Source organism: Herpailurus yagouaroundi, unplaced genomic scaffold, assembly GCF_014898765.1.
Source record: "Herpailurus yagouaroundi ecotype Mexico unplaced genomic scaffold, PumYag 530, whole genome shotgun sequence".
NCBI lineage: Eukaryota > Metazoa > Chordata > Mammalia > Carnivora > Felidae > Herpailurus > Herpailurus yagouaroundi.
In genome coordinates this window covers 3000361-3021316 of record NW_024412747.1, presented here as the reverse complement: position 1 = coordinate 3021316, position 20956 = coordinate 3000361, and the positions used below count along the sequence as shown (strand labels likewise).

The 20956-nt window shown below is 43.2% G+C and overlaps 1 protein-coding gene across 2 annotated transcripts in view; it reads left to right on the top strand.

Moving 5' to 3' along the window:
* ACTN2 (actinin alpha 2) overlaps positions 1 to 7982 on the top strand; it is a 74382-nt gene extending 66400 nt beyond the window's left edge. For both annotated transcript variants that reach the window (XM_040464963.1, XM_040464962.1), the window contains exons 17-21: positions 184 to 363; positions 1004 to 1150; positions 4772 to 4837; positions 5936 to 6094; positions 7753 to 7982. In XM_040464963.1, the coding sequence (XP_040320897.1) occupies positions 184 to 363; positions 1004 to 1150; positions 4772 to 4837; positions 5936 to 6094; positions 7753 to 7911 (711 nt within the window). In that variant the 3' untranslated portion in view covers positions 7912 to 7982. The remainder of the gene's footprint in view (positions 1 to 183; positions 364 to 1003; positions 1151 to 4771; positions 4838 to 5935; positions 6095 to 7752) is intronic.
* The last annotated feature ends 12974 nt before the right edge of the window (positions 7983 to 20956 follow it).

The window sequence follows — 20956 nt, the reverse complement described above, 5'->3', positions numbered from 1 at the left end:
TAACCAGAGCTGCTTTCACACTGTGGTCCTGCCCCGTTTCCCACCCCACCTGAGAAAATCCCGTGACTCTGGCTGCAGCTGAATGCCAGCATGGCGTCTGCAGCAGCATCAGGAACTGGGACTCCCACACGGTCGTCGTAGAGGCCCACTCACCCGTTTATTCCCTCCGCTTGCCTCCGTCAGGAGATTGCCCGGAGCTCCATCCAGATCACAGGAGCCCTGGAAGACCAGATGAACCAGCTGAAGCAGTATGAGCACAACATCATCAACTACAAGAACAACATCGACAAGCTAGAGGGAGACCATCAGCTCATCCAGGAGGCCCTGGTCTTTGACAACAAGCACACCAATTACACCATGGAGGTACAGCGGCCACACAGGCGGGGGTCGCTGTGGCTTTTAGTTGTGACCATCTCACCTTCTGTTGGGGTGTTTCCCCCCCACCCACAGTTGTCTGTGTCTGTTCCTGTGAAGTTCTGCACGGTGGAAGTTAGGGATATTCAAGCCTTCCCCATCACTATAGGTGAAAAAGCTTTGTGGACTAGATGAAGCACTATAAAATTGTTGGTTTCCACCGTCATCACCACCATCACCATCATCATCATCATGACAATGAATCCAGTGCACTGCTTTGAAAGCCAAAACATATGGTTAACATTGCTACCAGTTTGGCTCAATTTCCTGTCCTTGGAGTGAGCAGGTGCAATCCAGGGCCCTTCCTGCTATTTGGTAAATGGAAAGATATTTGTAATGACAAATAGACTCTGTATTGTATGTTTTGCTTACAAAGTGCCAGTCACCACCGTTAGAACCCCTACTCTTACTTCTGAGCACTTCCTACTACAGAGTCTTAGGAAGAGTGAAAAATTAGAATGGAATAATGAAAGTTTGGTAAGCCCTAACTTACCTCCCTTTGAGTCTGCTCTCCGGCTATGAAAATGAGGAGGCAAGATTGATGTGCTGATAAGACCCAGGGCTGATCATTTCCTTTTTGCTTTGGTAGCACATTCGTGTTGGGTGGGAGGTGCTGCTGACGACCATCGCCAGAACCATCAATGAAGTGGAGACCCAGATCCTGACGAGAGACGCGAAAGGCATCACCCAGGAGCAGATGAATGAGTTCAGGGCCTCCTTCAACCACTTTGACAGGGTACGTCTACCTCTCCTTGTAGTTACTCGAAAAGCAATACTGGGGACGTTAAAAAGTGCATTTGAAATAATATCCGTGCTATTAGTTTAAGTGTTAATGCCCAGTAGATATTACAGGGAAACCAGATAATTAATGCCAAATGAAAACAGCCACCAAAGATGATGTGCTAGGCTCTGATGTTGTTCAAGGTGATTCGAAGTCAAGGTTCACATGTGCCTTTATGCAGACCACCTGACGGATGCCTTTGTAGTTGATGGCAAAGCTAGATTTGTTCCAAGTAAAAGTGTATCCTTGATGAGATGTGGTTGTTGGACTTAGATCTTTTCTAAAGACTCAAAGACAACATTCTGAGATACTTTTCCTAAGTAACTACTTAGATAAAGCGCCTAATGAAAACTTAACCTACCATTTTGACACATAAAACTTAATTTGTTTGCTTGTTTTAATTTTTTTTAATTAATAAAACTGACTCACGACATGTTTTAAGGAAAATGCACCAACAGAATGATGATCATTTGCATGGTACAGGCATATAAAAAGTTAAGTGCTGTTTCTAAAATATTACCTCGTATTTTATTTGAATAATAGCGAGTAAAACCAATTATAATTTTTTAAGGTTTATCCATTTATTTAGAGAGAGAAAGTGTGAGTCAGGGAGGAACAGAGAGACAGAGAGAGGGAGAAGGAGAGAGAGTGAATGCCTGTGGGGACGGGACAGAGTGAGAAGGAGAGAGAGGGGATCCCAAGCAGGCTCTGTGCTGTCAGCATGGACATTGACAGTGGCTGGAACCCACGAACTGTGAGATCATGGCTTGAGTGAAAAGTCTGACGCTTAGCTGACTGAGCCACCCAGGCGCCCCTAAAACCAAGTCTTTATAAGAAAATTCCCAGTTTGCTTATCGTAATGGCTAAAAGAGACTTCTAAGGCCACATTTCGTTTGGTAAAAATCCCGTAAAAAAGGATATCCCAGTACTCTGAACAGGACTCTGTGCATGCTTTACAGTTTTCAGTAGATGGTTCTTAAAAATGCCTCTGGGCTATGCCCCTGTCAAAGAGTTCAGACTGTAGACCTGTGATCGGGGCCTGAGGCATAATAAAGAGTGAAATACAGAGATGAGTACAGAAGTTAGCATGTTGTGAGCGCTGCTTTATTGCGTAGGAACATGTTCCACCGCTGACCCGATCCATACATTCAAGTGCATGTCAGGGATCGCTGTCCCCGCACAAACCCAGCCGGGCTCCTTGGAGGACCTCTCTCCCTCACTGGGGCCACCTCACAGGAAAAAGCACATTTATTTGAATCCAAGATAACGAGATTGTCTTTTGCAACTAAAGTCCAAAGGAGGGCAACACAGGATGTGCCAAGTTTTTTTTCTTTTAAGGTTTATTTGTTTTTGAGAGAGAGAGAGAGAGAGAGACAGACAGACAGCATGAGCAGGGGAGGGGCAGAGAGAGAGAGAGAGGCTCCAGGCTCTGAGCTGTCAGCACACAGCCCGTCGCAGAGCTGGAACTCCCAAACGGCGAGATGGCGACCCGAGCTGAAGTCGGACACCTAACCGACGGAGCCACACAGGCGCCCCAGGACCTGCCAAGTTCAAAAGTTCGTGTAAATGTTAAGAAGTGTATGTCCTGGGGGGAGCGACGTTTGCTTGAACTTGGTGGGGAGAGGTGTCAGGAATGTGGACCCACTTGGCTGCGTCCTCTCATTGAATAGTAAGGGTTAGGATCTCGCGGTCCGTGAGTTCGAGCCCCGCGTCGGGCTCTGGGCTGATGGCCCAGAGCCTGGAGCCTGTTTCCGATTCTGTGTCTCCCTCTCTCTCTGCCCCTCCCCCGTTCATGCTCTGTCTCTCTCTGTCCCAAAAATAAATAAACATTGAAAAAAAAATTAAAAAAAAGAATAGTAAGGGTTAGGAATGGCAGAGGACCCAGCGGATGTGCCCTGAGGGAATTCTTGCTGGGCTTTCAGAGCACAGACGTAACCTGATCGTGGCTGTGCTTCAGAAAAACGTGCCTGGCTGCAGTGGCTACGATGGACTGGACTGGATGGTAGGGGGCGGGGAGTGGAGGCACAGACCGGAGGCTCTTGGAGAAGGGAGAGGAGAGGAACGGGAGTCCCTGGGCCGGGGGCATAGCAGAGGTACACGTAAGGACAAGAGGGCAGAGCTGAGATTCGCTGAGACAGAAATCGGGGAGGACGGAACCACAGGATTGGGGGGCGGAGCAGAGAGAGAGATTACAAATAACCTGGATATTCCGAGCCTTGAGGGCATGACAAGAGGAGTGCCGTGCAAGTGGAGTGAGCGTTATATGAAGAGGTGCCCCGGCCAGCTGGCAACCCAGTTAGGGTTCAGGGCTGAGCCCTGCAGGGGTCCCCACGTGCTGGTGTTTGTGGCAGGACAGCCTGGAGAGCAGGAAGAGGGAAGGGCCCAGACTGTGGGGAAGTAACTGTGTGTGAAGGAGGCAGAGGAAGCAGAGAAAGAGAGCTAAGGAAAGTCAGCCTGAAATAAGCGTCAGCGAGGTAGGAAAGCATTGCACGAGCGGATGTCCCCGGGAGGGCAGGTCAGTGACTGAGCCCCAGGCACAGGCATGAGAACAGACACGTGCAGTCTCCATTCATAGGAAAACAGAACTTGCCATTCGCTTCTGGGATGGGCCATTTCATGGGCAAGTGAAAATATCAAAAAATAACCTTAAAGGTGTTTTCTTATTTTTAAGTTCATACTGATGCTGACTCCTCAATACTTGCAAGAAGATCTTCAGCACAGCACGCACTTCCTATCACACCCAGGGCTTTGTGGGGACACCTGGGTGTCTGTAGAGTTGAGGGCACTGTTTGTCCTGACCCGGCCTTTCCTCGGCTGTGACAGCCCTCGTCCCCTTGGGCCTTCTTGCACGCTGCTCTGGACAGACGCCCGCTGCATTTCCGAGCGTGGCTGTCTGATGCGTGGCAGGGCCGCTCCATCCTGGCCCACGAGCCGGAGAGTGGTTTGGGGGTCGCTGTGCCATTGTGGGAGTCCTAGGAATGCTGGTGTCTTCCGGGAGCTTCACAAAGAGGACCTGCTGGGGCCATGAGAGCGTGATCATTTCTCTGGACCATTAGTGATCTGTCAACAGTAGGTGGCAGTAGTTAGTTCCTGACCGGGCCATTCGGCACTAGGTGGTTTTTTTCCTGCTGCTTTCTTGCATGTGTAATCTCCTTTAATTTTTGTCTGGTGGTTATCCCCCTTTCCTCTTTTTTCCTTTTTTTTTTTTTTTAATTTTTTTTTGCGCCACACTTACCGGGGGGGGGGGGGGTGGTGGACAACAGAGAGAGAGAGGGACACAGGATCCGAAGCGGGCTGACCAGAGAGAGCCCGACACAGGGCTCAAACTCCCCGAACCAGGAGATCATGACCTGGGCCGGAGTCAGACTCTCAGCCGACTGAGCCACCCAGGCATCGCCCTCCTTTTTTGTTTGTAAGAAACTATTTTGTAACATTCCCGTGTTAGCCCCATCCCCTGATAAATAGAGTGACCTTTACAGTCTCTTCGGCAGGGCTCAACATGGCCCTTCTCTTACTGGATTCTTATTTGATTTGTCCCTAACGTTCAGCTTCTCTGTTCATTTTCTTTGTTGGCAGAGGAAGAATGGCCTGATGGATCATGAAGATTTCCGAGCCTGCTTGATTTCCATGGGTTATGATTTGGTAAGACAGAAGTGAAAATTTTACTAAGATTTGATATTTTATTGACTTCGGACTTCTAGGAGGTGACTCACTTAAATTATGATGGCACACTTGGGATCGGTACACTTTCATTGTATAGGATATTTTTGAAGTCTTGCCTGCTGCTATATAAAAAGAATTTCACAGAGCCAGAATATGTGTGTTTATTCAGGAATTGGTCAGGTTTTTATTTTCTAATAAAAGAAGAGAACATGAAGTTTTCTGATGATTTTTTTTTTATTCTTTAAAGTTTTTTTTTTTTTTAAGTTTATTTATTTGAGGTGGGGGGGGAGGAGTTGAAGGAGAGCATGAGCAGGGCAGGGGCAGAGAGAGAGGGAGATGGGGAATCCCAAGCAGGCTCCTCACTGTCAACACAGAGCCCAGCATGGGGCTGGATCTCATGAACCATGAGATGGAGACCTGAGCTGAAATCAGGAGTCGGATGCTTAACCGACTGAGCCACCCAGGCGCCCCTTCTGATGATTTAACAGCCATGTTGAGATGTAATTCATATACTGTACAGTTTATCCTTTATAAAGTGTATACACTTGAATGGTATTTAGTAGCCTGATGATTTTCAAAGTGCTTTTCCCACTAATATCTTAGAAGGTAAAACTTTCTTAGTAATAAATCAGCTAAGAAAATCTTACATTTACAGTATACCCCGGCTTCTCTATTCCCCATCAGTGTGGATTTTGAACATGAACTACTTTGGTTCTTCTCAGACCCTTAAAATAAAAATCGTGAGAGCCACGTTCTGAACTGCCTTCCACTTAGCAGTGTTACTCTTGTTGATTGATTGGAGTCCGAGAAAAGGCCCATCTCTCTTTCTCTGTGAATTCCTCTTCTGGAAATGTGTTAAGGCCTGAAGGCTACATGGGTCACAGGGAGGAAGGAATTCTGACCTTCAGCAGCTTCTGGCCTGATGCTACAGCAACTTGTAACATCATTTCATGGCAATAAACTTAAGTCGCTATTTAAATTTCCAGACGCTAAGGAATTTGCATGTCGGGAGGTAGAAAGGCCTCATTGAGGGTTGTGTCTCGTTGAATTACACGTTTCTTTGCAACCTTGCCTCAGGGCGAAGCTGAATTTGCCCGCATCATGACCCTGGTGGATCCCAATGGACAGGGCACCGTCACCTTCCAGTCCTTCATCGACTTCATGACTAGAGAGACGGCGGACACAGACACGGCCGAGCAGGTCATTGCCTCCTTCCGGATCCTGGCTTCTGATAAGGTCTGCAGTGACAGATTTCCTTCTGCTTTTGTGGTAGTCCGTGCATTGATCTGGTAAAACAAGAAACAGCGTTGCCAAGTAAAAATCATTTTGATATTTTGTATCACATCAGCACTGAAATCAAAAAGCAGCAAGTAAACCTAAGGATGGCAAACACAGAACAGAGAAAACACAGACATTCTGTTCCTGGCACTTTGTGTGGGCCTCACCGTGAATTTGACAGAAGGAAGCAAGTGCATATTCTGTAGAGTTTTTTTCTGTGCTTCACCGGTTAAATGCCATTTCACATTCTGGGTCAGTAGATGCCCCACAAATCAGATACCGTGGAACCGGGAACCTTTTCTTAAGGATCAGTGACCTCAACTTTGTGCCCAACCACGGGAGCAAAGTTAAATATAGCCATTCGGTCATTTAAAATATTGGCAGGCTTTTCATTACATGTGGGCTAGAAATGAAGTAGGAGTTTAATTGCATGTTCAAGATTTTTGAATCTCATTCCCCAAACAATAACATCTCAGTATGTATAAATTCAATGTGGGACATGATTCTTTTCCTCTGTGTTCTGGCTGAGAGGGAAGAGGAATTTAGGGTGTTAAAACATCAGCATGGCCATGCTTATTACCTTAAAACATCAGATAAGTTAAACTATCCTGAAAACAATAATGCTTATTTTAAAATTCATCCTGTTCTCATGAGAGTGGGGGTAGAGGGAGAGGAGGTAATAAAGCAAAGCTCATCTAATGCACCCACCCCATAAGAAACCTACTATAAGTTATAGTGTATTTGCTATTTATTTTTTTGACTCTCACCAACCAGTCTGGTTTTTAAAAATTTTTTTTAATGTTTATTTATTTTTGAGAGAGAGAGAGAGTGTGTGAGCAGGGGAGGGGCAGAGAGAGAGGGACACACAGAATCCGAAGCAGGCTCTAGGCTCCAAGCTGTCAGCATAGAACCCGATGCGGGACTTGAACTCACGAACTGTGAGATCACACCCTGAGCTGAAGTCAGACACTTAACCAACTGAGCCACCCAGCTGCCCCCAGCCAGTCTGTTTTACTAGAATTATGCTGTTTCCTGTTGGACATTTGACATTTACCAAAAAAAAAAAAAGAAAAGAAAAGAAAAACAAATCCGTTGCTAATGTTAATTTTATTTTGCTTTAGAAAGAGGTTTTCTCCAGTGGCAAAGTTAGCTTTTTAATAAACTGAGTAGGAAAGTGACTCCATTTCCTAAAAACACAATCCCATACGTTAAAAAAAAGGAAACGTTGATCACGTTAAGTAACCATCCCTATATTCTCATCAGTGTATGATATAAACCAACTGTCCCTTTATCTTTCCAGTGTGAATCTTAGGCTGTAGTATTTTCCCCTTGCATTATGGCTCATTTTGAGAAATACTGGTGATAGTCCTCCCTCTGCCTTTATGAAGCGTATTACGATTTCCTGCCGGCCACGAGACAAATCACCGTGCACATACGCTCTCAGGAGTGAAACGCAGCCTTCCGTCCATTGTCTGCTACCGCCCCTGTTAGACCCCCGACTTCGATCCTTTGTTTAAATCCAACAGATGCAGGCGACGTGTGAGTATCAACGCCACTGACATTCCTGTGTTTTCTGCCACTGATCTTAACCGACACTTGTGTGTTTTTTTTTCCAGCCGTACATCCTGGCAGAAGAGCTCCGTCGAGAGCTGCCACCAGATCAGGCCCAGTACTGCATCAAGAGGATGCCCGCCTACTCCGGGCCGGGCAGCGTGCCCGGCGCCCTGGATTACACCGCGTTCTCCTCCGCCCTGTATGGGGAGAGTGATCTGTGATGCTGGGGCCCTGTAACCACTGATCCCATCAGAACGCAATAAAAGCTGAAGTCACAGTTGGTTTCTTGGAACCTTTGACAAGCTTTATTAAGTTAGGAGAGAGAGAAAGAAACACTTTGCAGCTCAGTGATTGGCAGCCGTGTAACTTGGCTGAAATTAAGTTTCTACAGTGTATGAGGTAGCGTGCTTTGTAAGTAGGTTTCTTTATTTCTGGATTTTTAGGTAAATACAAGGAGATAGCAGGTTTTTCTTGTTTTCTTTGATAAAGCAAATTACTTGTGTAGTATGAAATTAGGAGGCCCCTGGGACAGAAGAAAATTAAAAAACGGGAAATTACAAAATAACCCAGGATTCAAGATCGGGGGGGGGGGGGGGAACAAAAACACGAATTAGGTAAACGTTTGATACTTTAAAAAATATTCTTCATATTTAACGTGTTTACACGTGTTTAACACGATAAACACGTGTTTACGTGATTATCCCTAGGGGAATATATTTGGGCTATTAGCGTTTTACTTTACTGCCCATCCAAAGATTAGGTATATTTGAATTTAATACTGTCCAGGGAACAAAAACAAACGACCCGAAAGATCTCTAGTACTGAAAACTTTTTAAGTAGAGATTATAGTCAATTCTTCACTATTTAGGATTATGTAGTCAATTAGTGGGTCTCAATGCCTCACAATCGTCCAAACTAGGGACCTCCTCAGGAAATACGAGAGTCAGTTTAATTGCCAGAGAGGAAGGAAAAAAAGCACTAGATAAAATGAGTTTTTAAGGATTATTTATAGAGTCCAGGTTTCTGTGCTCTTTCTAGAGCTTGTGAGTACAGGTCCTCCATCCGTAAGTGCTCGGTTTTTAAACAAGTGTCTGTGGTAGCAGTTCATATCCAGGGGCAGGTCAGAGACTGGAACCCTTCCAGCTCTCCAGGCTGAACTGCCTTATGCCTCTGGTTTTACGACCTGGGAAGAAGGAGTTCGTAGGAAAAAGTAGCAAAGGCCTAACTCTCAACAGGGGCAGAGGTAAGTTCTTGCGTTGCAGTAGCTTTACATTATCTTCGGGTAAATGCGTTCTGCGCAGCAGGTGTTTCCGCGAGCCCGTGGTGTGCATCCACCGCCGGGATTAGATGTTACATCCTAACGGGTTGGGAGTCTGGCACTGTCTGCATCTGAAGCCTCCTCACAGAGGACACCCCATGTGTGCCCAGCACCGCCTTGGTTTTGTCAACGTTCATCCATTTTTCTGCTTGCGCTGCGGTATGCTGTCACTCCCCCCTGCTCCTTCCATCTTGTTGATAGCTTCTAGAGAGTAAAGCAGGAATTCTTTTTGTATCTCGGTCCTCAACGATCAGGAAATGAATTATAAACAAGCAACAACAGTTGCAAACAGCAGTTAAAGTGTTACCAGAAAAGCAGTAATGTGCTCATTACCTACGGTCTGTTTCCTCAGATTTTTATAGACTTCCATCAACAGAAACATGGTATTTTCCATTCATAACTGTCTGCTAACTTAACACTTTTACTACATTGGCCCATTTAGAACCTTCAGCCTTTATAAATTTAATTGGATGGGCTTCGTTTTCGTAGGTAGCTGGTAGTTTGCAAATTCCTGAAATATCTGAGTCCATGAGTTTAATCCCAGACACCTTTGGGGTCATGTTTAAGTGAACTCTGAGTCCCTATTTTATTTCAACCAGGTGCTATATTCCAGCCATAAACATTACGGAAAAACTGGGGAGGCGTTTTGCCTTCGAGGCTACTAGGGGATTTGTGGTGTTTTAGGATGGGAATAGGTAGCTCATCTACCTAAAATTTTAATTTCTTTATAACATTCAGGCAAGAGAATGGATCAGCACTGTATGCAAAGAAAGAAAGAAAAGAAATAAACTCTGAAAAACACTCACTAAACATATTTATACTCTTCATTTCAGAAGTTATTTTTATTCCTGAAGCTGAATTATCAATTAAACTTCATTTGGAAAAGGAAAAGAAAAGAATTCCTGTTTTTTATCCAAACAATAACCGGTTTCTTTGGTTGACCACACACTTCATCACTTAAAATCTCCATCCTATTTTAAAACTCTTGTTTGAGTTCGTATTTGTCTGCCTTGAAGAGTCAGAGATGGGCTTTTTGGGTAGAGGGTGAATTTGAGATGAGGAATTTAAGGTTGACCCGGTTAGAGATGAGTGGACCAGGAAACTAAATGGATTAGGAAGGAGTTTTTACCTAGGAGCTCACTTTCAGAAAGCTAATAGGTATTTTTAAAATGTGTGCATATCCAGCTTTCACCCCAGAGTTTCAAGAAGGTCCAGGTTAAGATCTGGACATCCTTATGTTTTTAAAAGCTCCTTGGAGGATTCTCATAACGCTTAATTGAAAACCACTGGATTAGGGGTAAAGGAAAGGATTGTTAGAATTAAAAAGTCTAAAAAATTAAAGAAGCTCTTAGTGGAAAGGTAAACAGTAGGACAAATATAAATGGCCAAACTCCGGCACGGTCTGGTTGCTGACCTAGAAATGCCTGGCAATGACTTCATTTTAGATGGATACATTTGGCTTGGGATTCTCTCCTGCTGTGTACCTGACCCATGTAGCTTCATGAAATACGCTGGAGATGACCTCCCTACAGCCCTTAAGTGAAAGGACACGAATCTAAATGATACAGAGTTAGAGACTTGAACTTTAAGGCGAAGTTGCCAGTTGTCAACAAGCTGACAAAAGTTCACCCATAGTTTCCCTGGATTATTTGACAGGAAGACACTGTGTCCTTGAGCTTTCTTTAATACCCAGGGGCCTGTGCAGTGATGATACTGTCCTGTCTGGGGCATTTTCATGTTCTATTCAGAACCAGCATCGAAGGAGACAGGTTTTATTTTCCTTCTACCTTTATTAACAACTCAATACTTAAGAAACTGACAGACCATCATTCATTTCAAACCGGGAGCTGGAGGCGGTTGTGATTTGTCAGTGGGGATCTCTGGCCAAGGATTCCCCAGGGCCTTAAAGTCTTTCTGAAGTTATCCCCACAGCAGTGCAGACATCCCCACTGGTAAACATATGGGGAGAAGAAATGCCTGGGGGTCCACCAAGGTACACATTGCAAATCCTTTTTCATGGCCAGGAAACCACAGTGGCAAATACACCGATAAAAAGTCACGGTGCGTCCTTACATGACGAGCCACCAGAGATGGAGAAGGATTTGCTATAGAAACAGTAGTTGTTAAGAGAAAGAGACTTTTTGAATACTTGGTATGAACAATGAAATGGGATTATGGTCAGCATTTAAGAGTCTAATTTCAAAATCACCTGGGTGCCCAGTGGCCAAAACCACGCATGCCAGCCCTCATCAAAATTGCCTCCCCGCTCAGGGGCGTACCGTCTGCTCCAGGCCCCTTCCTGGTGCTCAGAGCCCTTGTGCTGCCTTAAAATTCAAAGGTCCTGTCCATGCAGCATTGCTGGGGACATTTCCTTCCCCTGACCTGTTTTTTCCTCAACATGTCCCACTCCTGTGTCTCCGCTCCAGATGTATGTGAGGTTCACCAAGGATGCTTTTTTAAAATAACTGATGCCGGGGGGCACCTGGGTGGCTCAGTCGGTTAAGCGTCCGACTTCAGCTCAGGTCACGATCTCGCGGTCCGTGAGTTCGAGCCCGCGTCGGGCTCTGGGCTGATGGCTCAGAGCCTGGAGCCTGCTTCCGATTCTGTGTCTCCCTCTCTCTCTGACCCTCCCCCGTTCATGCTCTGTCTCTCTCTGTCTCAAAAATAAGTAAACTTAAAAAAAATAAAAAAAAAATAAACATTTAAAAATAACTGATGCCAGATCCCACCCTAGGCCGCCCAGATCAGAGTTCTGATAGCGGTGGAGGTGGGAGAATCCAGTCCTCTGTACCAGTTTCCCCTCGATCCATCTAATGCATGTATGCTTGAGGCTGAGAACCACTGCTTTCTCTGTGCCTCTGGACTCTGTGCTCTGCTCGGGTGATGGTCACCAATGGGATAGGCAAACAATTACAGGGAAATCGATGCGTTAATGTCCGTGAGTGCCCGTAGGGAACCAGCCTTCCCTCTGGCCACTGTTCCCTCAGGCACCTCATACCCACCCATCCCTGAGCAGTGTTATTTCCAAAACCTCAACGATTCTAACAATTGGGTCAAGTGTCTCAGAGGTTGGGGAGGGTCTTTGCCCTTCTCCAGGTGGGGCAAATCCAATCATCCTTCCGGGTCTCTCTCCTCCTCTGTGAGGTGTTCCCTAGGCTAGCCCAGTCTTCACAGCCTTAATCTCCTCTACATCCAGAGCTTATTCCTGCTCCCGCTTTGAGTCTGTCACATAGTGCCCTGGGGTAGTGCTGTGCTGAGGTCACCGAAGGGCAGGGACTTGTCTTCCCCGTGCAACCTTTAGCACAGGACCCAGCACAGGGCAGGTAGCAAGCACTGAATGAACAGTTTTGCATGGTTTCGTGAGTTTCCGTGTTGTGGAATAGCATGCACAGGAATGAGAAAAGGTGGAACTAATCAGGCCGGAGAGGGGCAGGAAAGAACTCAAACTGATCAGTGACTTCGAGTAGCAGCCTTCCAGCGCAAGTCCCTGTGCGTGTGAAGATGTCCAAGTACTTCGTGGACATGGGCGCCTTTAATGCATTTCTGGATCTTCAGCTTCCCAGATGTCCTCTTTCCTGATATCACAGGGTCTCCTTTGTCACTTTTGCTTGTAGAACTCTCCTTCTCCCACTTCTCAAAAGGAAAACACACCCCTCACCTATTCGAAATCTAAGGTGCACCGACCTAAGGTGTAAAAATCTCCAGGGCTCCAAACAACGGGATCATTTGAACCATTATTTGGGTGTGCTTAGTCAAGTTGCCATACTCCCAGCTGTAAAACTCTTTACCTTTTCTTGTCTTAGTCATTGCTCTGCTGAAGGTGAACTGGGGCTTCAGGCATAGAACACGCTGGCCCTTGTGGGGACTTTCTGAAATCAGATACGTGTATCATAAAGCATGGGCAGTACCAGTAACGCCGATTTTCACTTACTGACCTCCCCTCTTCCACTCCTCAGTTATTGCCAAAAGAATGAATTACTCGTGAGGGAGATTGGAGATGGAAAATCAGAGCATCAGTAAGAAAGATTAACCATCTAAATGGCACTTGTTGGGGTCCTGTATTTAAAACATAAGCAATTCTCTTCAGCTACTCTCTAGACCAATCCTTAGAATGAGCTTGCTGGTTTAGAAAAACACGACCCAACAACCAAAGCAGCACAGGTCAGTACAGGAGAGCTTTCTGACTTTTCATATTTCACCAGACAAAATCTGTGGTACAGTTTTACATGACTTCTTTGAGATTTGGTATGCATGACACAAGAAGCTATTTAAGATATATTTATCCAGGCATCTAATATATGCCAGTTACAGTCCTGAACTTAATTCATCTTATGAAATATTTAATATATACTATTTCATGTTAGAAAAAAAATCCAATTTATACTAGATATGAGACCAATTGACTTTTACCAGTCTATATTTACTCTCATTAATCACTTTGAAAAAATTTGATCAGTGTGTCTAACAAAATTAATGGAATTACTTAATTTTATACATGATTTGTGTTTATTTCCAAACACCAGAGTTCGGTATACATATGCGCACACGTGTGCCAAAGGTGTAACATTCCTTTTAGCATCCCCTCTGCTTTATGAATAACTTAAGACTGTAGCTGCATATTATATTGCATAAGTAAATGAGAAAAATTTACAGAATGAAAATGTTCTACTACATTGCTGTTCTACAACAGCATTTTAATCTTGACTTAACTGCTTTTACAAGATTTGTTGCATCATTTATCTCTCGGTAGTTTTTATTCTATTCCTCAAAATATGTTAACAGTTTACTTGAATTGAAAAATAAAGTCACATTTTTCTTTTAATGACAGAAAGGAAGACTCATTGAGTTAACTGTTTAGTGTGATTTTGGTAATTAGGTTGCGTGGGAGACATTTTCCATTTTTTTAATTATCTAAATCTGCAGCTCCGGTGTTTTGATGAAAATATAATTAAAGCACATAGTAATAGAAATGCATTTTTTTTACAAAAGATTATTGGCAAAGGTGTGTTAAAATAAACAAGTTCCCCCAACACTTCCTGAGTGTAATGGACTGAACAAGGAGTCCTGAGGAAAGAGACAGCAGGCATCACCAACAGTCAGTTGTTAAGTCCGAGGGGTGGAACACACAGCTTAGAAGACATCTGGGTCCTTGTTTGACAGATCTGTGCCTGTGACATGGGCTCCTCACCTCAAGACTGCCATGGAAGGAGACACTTGGATAGTTGACCCTTGAACATACGGGTTTGAACTGCATGGATCCGTTTACATGCAGGGTGTTTATATATATATATATATATATATATATATATGCAGAACTAGAAATGTATTTTCCTTATGATTTTCTTAATAACACCTTATTTTCTCTGACTTACTTTATTGTAAGAATACAGTATATAATGCATGTAACATACAAATACGTGTTAATAGACAGTTATCAGTAAAATTCCAGTCAGCAGTTAGCTACTAGTAGTTAAGTTTTCAGGGAATCAAAAGTTATATGTGGACTCTTAGCTGCGAGGGGGGTTGGCACTCTTAACCGCCACGTTGTTCAAGGGTCAACTGTGTATGCTTTAAGCCACTATATTTAGTGTCTCTGTTTTAGCAGCCTAGCCTTACCCCAAATAATAACATTATGAACTTTAAAAAAAATATTTACTGGGGAGAGCACAAGCAGGGGAGGGGCAAAGAGAGGGGGGGAGAGGATGGGAAGTGGGCTTTGGGCTGACAGGCTGACAACAGCAAGCCCAATGTGGGGCTCGAACTCACAAACCAGGAGATCATGACCTGAGCTCGAGTCACATGCTCAACTGACTGAGCCACCCAGATGCCCCAATAACATCATGAACTTTGACAGCTTCCTGACCTGGTTGCACACCTGTTTTAAATATAGCTATATATATACTATAATAGTATACATACATATACTGTATTAATATACTTACTAATATCTTTCATATTATGGTATTTTAGATTGTCCTAAACGCTTCCACTTTTTTTCCTGTCAACTCATTTTTATAGACGTTTCATAATTGAAGATAGTGACATTTTGTACCAAACTCAACACATCTATTCATTCATTCATTCCATTCATTCATTCATTTGCAACCACTGCATATAATTTAATTTGAAGCACAATTTTCAGACATTCTTTGTTTTCGTAGGCTTTAGTCCTCTGTTTTATATACAGTTTCACCATTCAGCACCCCTCTGACTCTTTGACATCAGAGTGAATGTCAGCAATTTTGCCGACCCAGAATACTTCTATCTCTGGGGGTAAGGTTCTTTGTCTTCTTCCTGTCCCCACTCATCCATTTCTTCTCTTTAAAATAATTTCTGTCCTCTTTTGAGAACATTGTTTGATCAACGAGACCACGTGATATGGCTCTTGAAGGAGAAGCATGTTAAATGTCTTACCTTCCATCTGGACCTTCCATTATGACATCACTTTCTTACAAGAAGATTCACAGATGGCATCAGGGGGGAAAGGCTCCTGCTCAGCCTTGCCCCCCGCCTTGCCATTTTATGTTTCTGGTCCCTGATCACCACAGCGTTTGGGATGCTGGTTATATGGGGATGTCAAACCATGTACAACTTGGCTGGCCACTCCCGATGCCCTCTTGCTACTGCAGTGCTTCTGAGCCCAAGAAATCAACCACAGGGTGTTAAGGCTAATGCCTGTTCCCTCCTTATACTGCAGTGGGCCTCCAGGGTCTGGGGTCCACACAGCAGTACCAGACTCAGCTCTCTCCCCCTTCCAGCTGAGGGGTCTGTTCTAGGATTCCTCCAGAAGCTCACGTGCTGAATGAGTCTACATGCCCGAATCTCCCAGTGGGCAGTTCTGTGTGCACCAAGTTGTTGCTATGGAATTAAACTTGTATTGCCTCTTCTTCCTATATCCCACGGCCCCCAAATGGTTATAAAACTAGTCCTTCATCGCCTCACTTACTTTTGATAACCACGGAAAGCTGTGGGGTAGCGTCTTGAGAGGCAGCTGGGGTTTGTGAGGCCGAGCAAACCTGACTGCAGGCCGCAGGCATATCCCCTTAGCTGTGCCGGCCCTGTTGTCAACTCTACCTTGTCTGCCATAACTATTAAAATATAGGATCTCCTGGGGCGCCTGGATGGCTCAGTTAAGTGTACAACTTCAGCTCAGGTCACGATCTCACAGTTCATGGTTTCGAGCCCCACGTTGGTCTCTGTGCTGACGGCTCAGAGCCTGGAGCCTGCTTCAGATTCTGTGTGTGTGTCTCTCTCTCTCTGTCCCTCCTCCACTCATGCTCTCTCTCTCTCTCTCTCGAATAAATAAACATTTTTAAAAATTAAAAAAGTAAGGAATGTCCTATCACATTCCCTCCTGAGAAACATATTTTGGGAAATAGGGACTTAAACATATAAACAGGATTTCAGGAAATTATGGCCCAGCGATAATCTCATCCAGATTCCTTCCTTGGATAGAAATGAGGCTCAGAGAAGAAATGTGATAGCCACAATCACAGCTCCTCACAGCATTCCCCTTGAATTCACTATGATCCTCATTCTACAGAAAACTGAGACCACCTAGGTAGGCTAAGTGACTATGATCACCCAGCTAGCAGAGTTGGGACTTCCAGAACTGTTCTTACCTGTTACCCTAAGATGAATTTTGAAGGTAGGCAATTCTAAGTCTTATTCTAATACCACACATAGGCCACATTCCATTTCCTTCCACAGTGTAGACTGTAGGAGCCATTCTTCAATATATCAAAAATTGACACTTTTCCCCTTAGGGGCTGGGTGTCTGAATCAACCCAATTCTGTTCTATACATGAAATGTTCCATCCCGAATGGTTCAGGAGAAAATAAGATATTAAATGGAAATATGCATAAAATTTGCAAAACCAAATGAATCCCCAGCCTGCTGGAGTATTTGTTTAAGCAATAAACATATAAGAAGCAGACTATTTGTTTGCTTCAGATGTACGAAAGCCCTGAAGACTCCGGATTTAAACGTAAAACACTGAATTTACATTTAAGATTTATATTTATGTCCTAACATATGTACTCATTCAATATTATGATAAGGTTAGAAATGAAACAGGTTATTATAGTCTGCAGACAAGGGACAAACCAAATCTTTCATTAAAAGCCCAGTATCCAATGAGATCAACTGAATTAGAAATTCTTTATTCCCGGGGCACCTGGGTGGCTCTGTCGGTTAAGCACCCGACTTGGGCTCAGGTCATGATCTCACGGTTCATGGGTTCGAGACCAACATCAGGTTCTCTGCTGTCCGCATGGAGCCTGCTTTGGATCCTCTGTCCCCCTCTTTCTCTGCCCTTCCCTTGTTTGTGCTCTCTCTCTCTCAAAAATAAAATAAACATTAAAAAAAATTTTTTTTTTAAGAAATTCTTTATTCCCAGCAGACTGCAAGTTCTTCAAAGACAATCATTCCAAGATCTGCTGACAGTAAAATGAGGACTATTTTGAAAAGGCTGTTGTTAAGAGTCCAAGTGTAAGACAAGGGCCTGGCCTAAGGCAGAGGCAGAAGAACAGAGACACCTCAGCTGAGCCTTCCAATCCTCATTCGAAACCACTCAGTTTAGGGTCCCTGCCTAGTTTTATCTTTTTTATCTAACATGACATAATGAAGCACAATGAAGGGAAAACAAAATAAAACAAAACATGATCATCTGAATTGATACAGAAAGAGAATACCATAGGGGTGGTGCCTGGATGGCTCAGTCAGTTGAGCGTCCGGCTCCTGATTTCAGCTCAGGTCATGATATCATGGTTCCTGAGTTTGAGCCCCACATCAGGCTCTGTGCTGATAATGCAGAGCCTGCTTAGGATTCTCTCTCCCCTCTCTCTCTGTCCCTATTCCGCTTACATGCTCTCTCTCTCAAAATAGATAAACTTAAAAAAAATTAAAAGAAAAAGAAAAAATATGGTAACATTCAACACCCTTCCATGATAAAAATGCTCAATAAATAGTAGGTACTCCCTCAAGATGATAAAGACCATACGAAATACAGAAATACAAAAAAACCTCACAGCTAACATCACATTCAATGGTGAAAGGCTGAAAGCTTTTTCTCCAAGATCAGGAACAAGGCAAAGATACCTGCTTTCACCACTCCTATTCAACAGAGTACTGGAAATTCTAGCCAGAGCAATTAGGCAAGAATAACAAGTAAAAGACATCTAAACTGGAAAGAAAGTAAAAGGGTCTCCATTCATAGATGATACGATCTTATATAGAAAACCCTAAAGAATTCACACACAAAAAATTTAGATCCAATAAATGAATACAGTGAGGATTCAAATATAAAATCAACACTCCCAAATTAGTTGTATTTCTATACATTTGTGGTGAACAATCTAACAAGGAACTAGTGAAATGACTTCATTTACGATAGCATTAAGCAGAACAAAATACTTAGGAATAGACTGAATCAAGGAGGTTAAAGAGTTGCACACTGAAAACTACAAGACGTTTCTGTGAGTTGAAGAAGACCTAAATAAATGGAAAGATATCCCACATCCGTGAACTGGAATATTGTTAAATGTCAATACTCCCCAAAGCAATGTACAGATTCAATGCAATCTGTATTAAAATCCCAGTGGCATTTTTACAGAAACAGAAAAACTCACCCTAAAATTCATACGAGATCTCAATCTCAAATAGCCAAACTATCTGAAGAAAAAAATAACAAAGTTGAAAGATTCACACTTCTTCATTTCAAAACTTACTGCAAAGCTAAGCAGTGTGGTACTGGCATAAGGAGAGACATATAGGCCAATGGAATAAACTACAGAACCCAAGAATAAACCCTGACATGTATGGTCAATTGATTTTTGACAAGGGTGCCAAGACCATTCAATAGGGAAAGAACAGTCTTTTCAACAAATGGTGGTGGGAAAATTTGGATTCCACATGCAAAAAATAAATTTGGACCCTTATGTTACACCATATGCAAACATTAACTCAAAATGAATGAGAGACCTAATCTTAACTACAACTACAAAAATCTCGGGAGAAAACATAGGGAACGTAGTGGGAAATGTTTATGACATTAGATTTAGCAATGATTTAGTGGGTATGACACCAAGAGCACAGTTCACAAAATGAAAAAACAGATGAATTGGACTTCAACGAAACTAAGGGCTTTTGTGCCTCAAGGGACACCATCAAGAGAGTGAAAAGACACCCCACAGAATGTAAGAAAATCTTCACAAATCGTGTATCTGAAAAGGGGTTGATATCTAGAATACATAAGTAACTCCAATACAACAACAAAAAATAAACGACCCCATTCAAAAATAGACAAAGGATTTAAGCAGATATTCCTCCAAACAAGATATAAAATGGCCAATAAACACAGGAAAGTTGCTGGACATCACTAATCATTAGGGAAATGCAAATCGAAACTGCAAAGAGATATCATGCCATTCCTATTGAGATACCTTTTATCAGTAAAATGAAAAAGTGACAAGTGTTGGCAAAGATGCAGAGAAATTGGAACCCTTGCACGTTGCTGGTCGGAATGTAAAACACTACAGTCACTACAGAAAATAGCTGAGCAGTTCCTCAAGAAGCAATACGTAGAGTTACAAAATGATCCGGCAATTCCAGGTCCTAAGTTTATACACAAAGGATTGAAAGCAGGGGCTGGAGCAAATATTCCTATGCCAACGTTCATTGTAGCATTATTCACAATGGCTAAAAGGTGGAAACAATCCAAGGGTCCATGAATGAATGAATAGGTAAACAGTATGTGGTATATTCATACGATGGAATACTATACAGCCTTAAAAAGGAATGACGCTCTGATGTATGCTACACACGAGTGAACCATGAAAACATCATGCTGCGATAACTCATGTACAAAAGGACAAATGTTATATAATTCCAATTCTGTGAGGTACCTAAAGTAGTCAAATTCATAGAGACAGAAAGTAGATTATAGGTTACCAGGGACTGGGGATTAATTGTTACAAAGTTGCTATTTGGGGTGGTGAAAAAGTTTTGGAAATGGATCATGGGGATGGTTGCACAATACTGTGATTGCAATGAATGCCACTAAATTGTATACTTAAAAAAGGTTGAAATGGCAAATTTATGTTATATATTATACCACAATTTAAAAAATTAATAATGTGGGACACCTGGGTGGCTCAGTGAGTTAAACGTTTGACTTCAGCTCAGGTCATGATCTCATGGTTCATGGGTTCGAGCCCCACGTCGGGCTCTGTGCTGACAGCTCGAAGCTCGGAGCCTGGAGCCTGCTTCGGATTCTGTGTCTCCCTCTCTCTCTGCCCCTCCCCCGCCCCATGCTCAGTCTGTCTGTCTCTCTCTCTCCCTCCTTCTTTCAAAAATAAATAAACATTAACACATTAAAAAAAATTAATAATGTAATACACCAAAACCCATTGAATTGTACACCTTAGATGAGTGAATTGCATGGTATGTGAATTATATCTCAGTAGAGCTGTTAGAAAGAAAGACAACACACCAAACAATTTTGAGGGGAAAAAGCTGTTATTCAAGAATTTCACAGGCAATCAGTCAGTTGTTCAAGCATATGAGCAGTAGAAGGACAAGTTACATATGGCAGAGTTTATAACATCTATGATCTATGTGTCCTTCAATTACTTGCAACCAAGGAATACCCTTTCCAAAGAAGCTGTCTTTGGCCTCTTTTAGAAGAGCCCTATCCCATCCACGAAGGCTCTACTCTCATAACCTAAGCACCTTTCAAAGGCCCCACATCCCACCACCATCACATTGGGCATTAGAATTTCAACATACGAATTCGTGTAAGGTGTAGGCATGGTGTAAACATTCATTTTTTTTTAATGTTTTATTTATTTTTGAGAGAGACAGAGACAGAATGTGTGTGGGTTAGGGGCAGAAAGAGAGGGAGACACAGAATTCGAAGCAGGCTCCAGGCTGTGAGCTGTTAGCACAG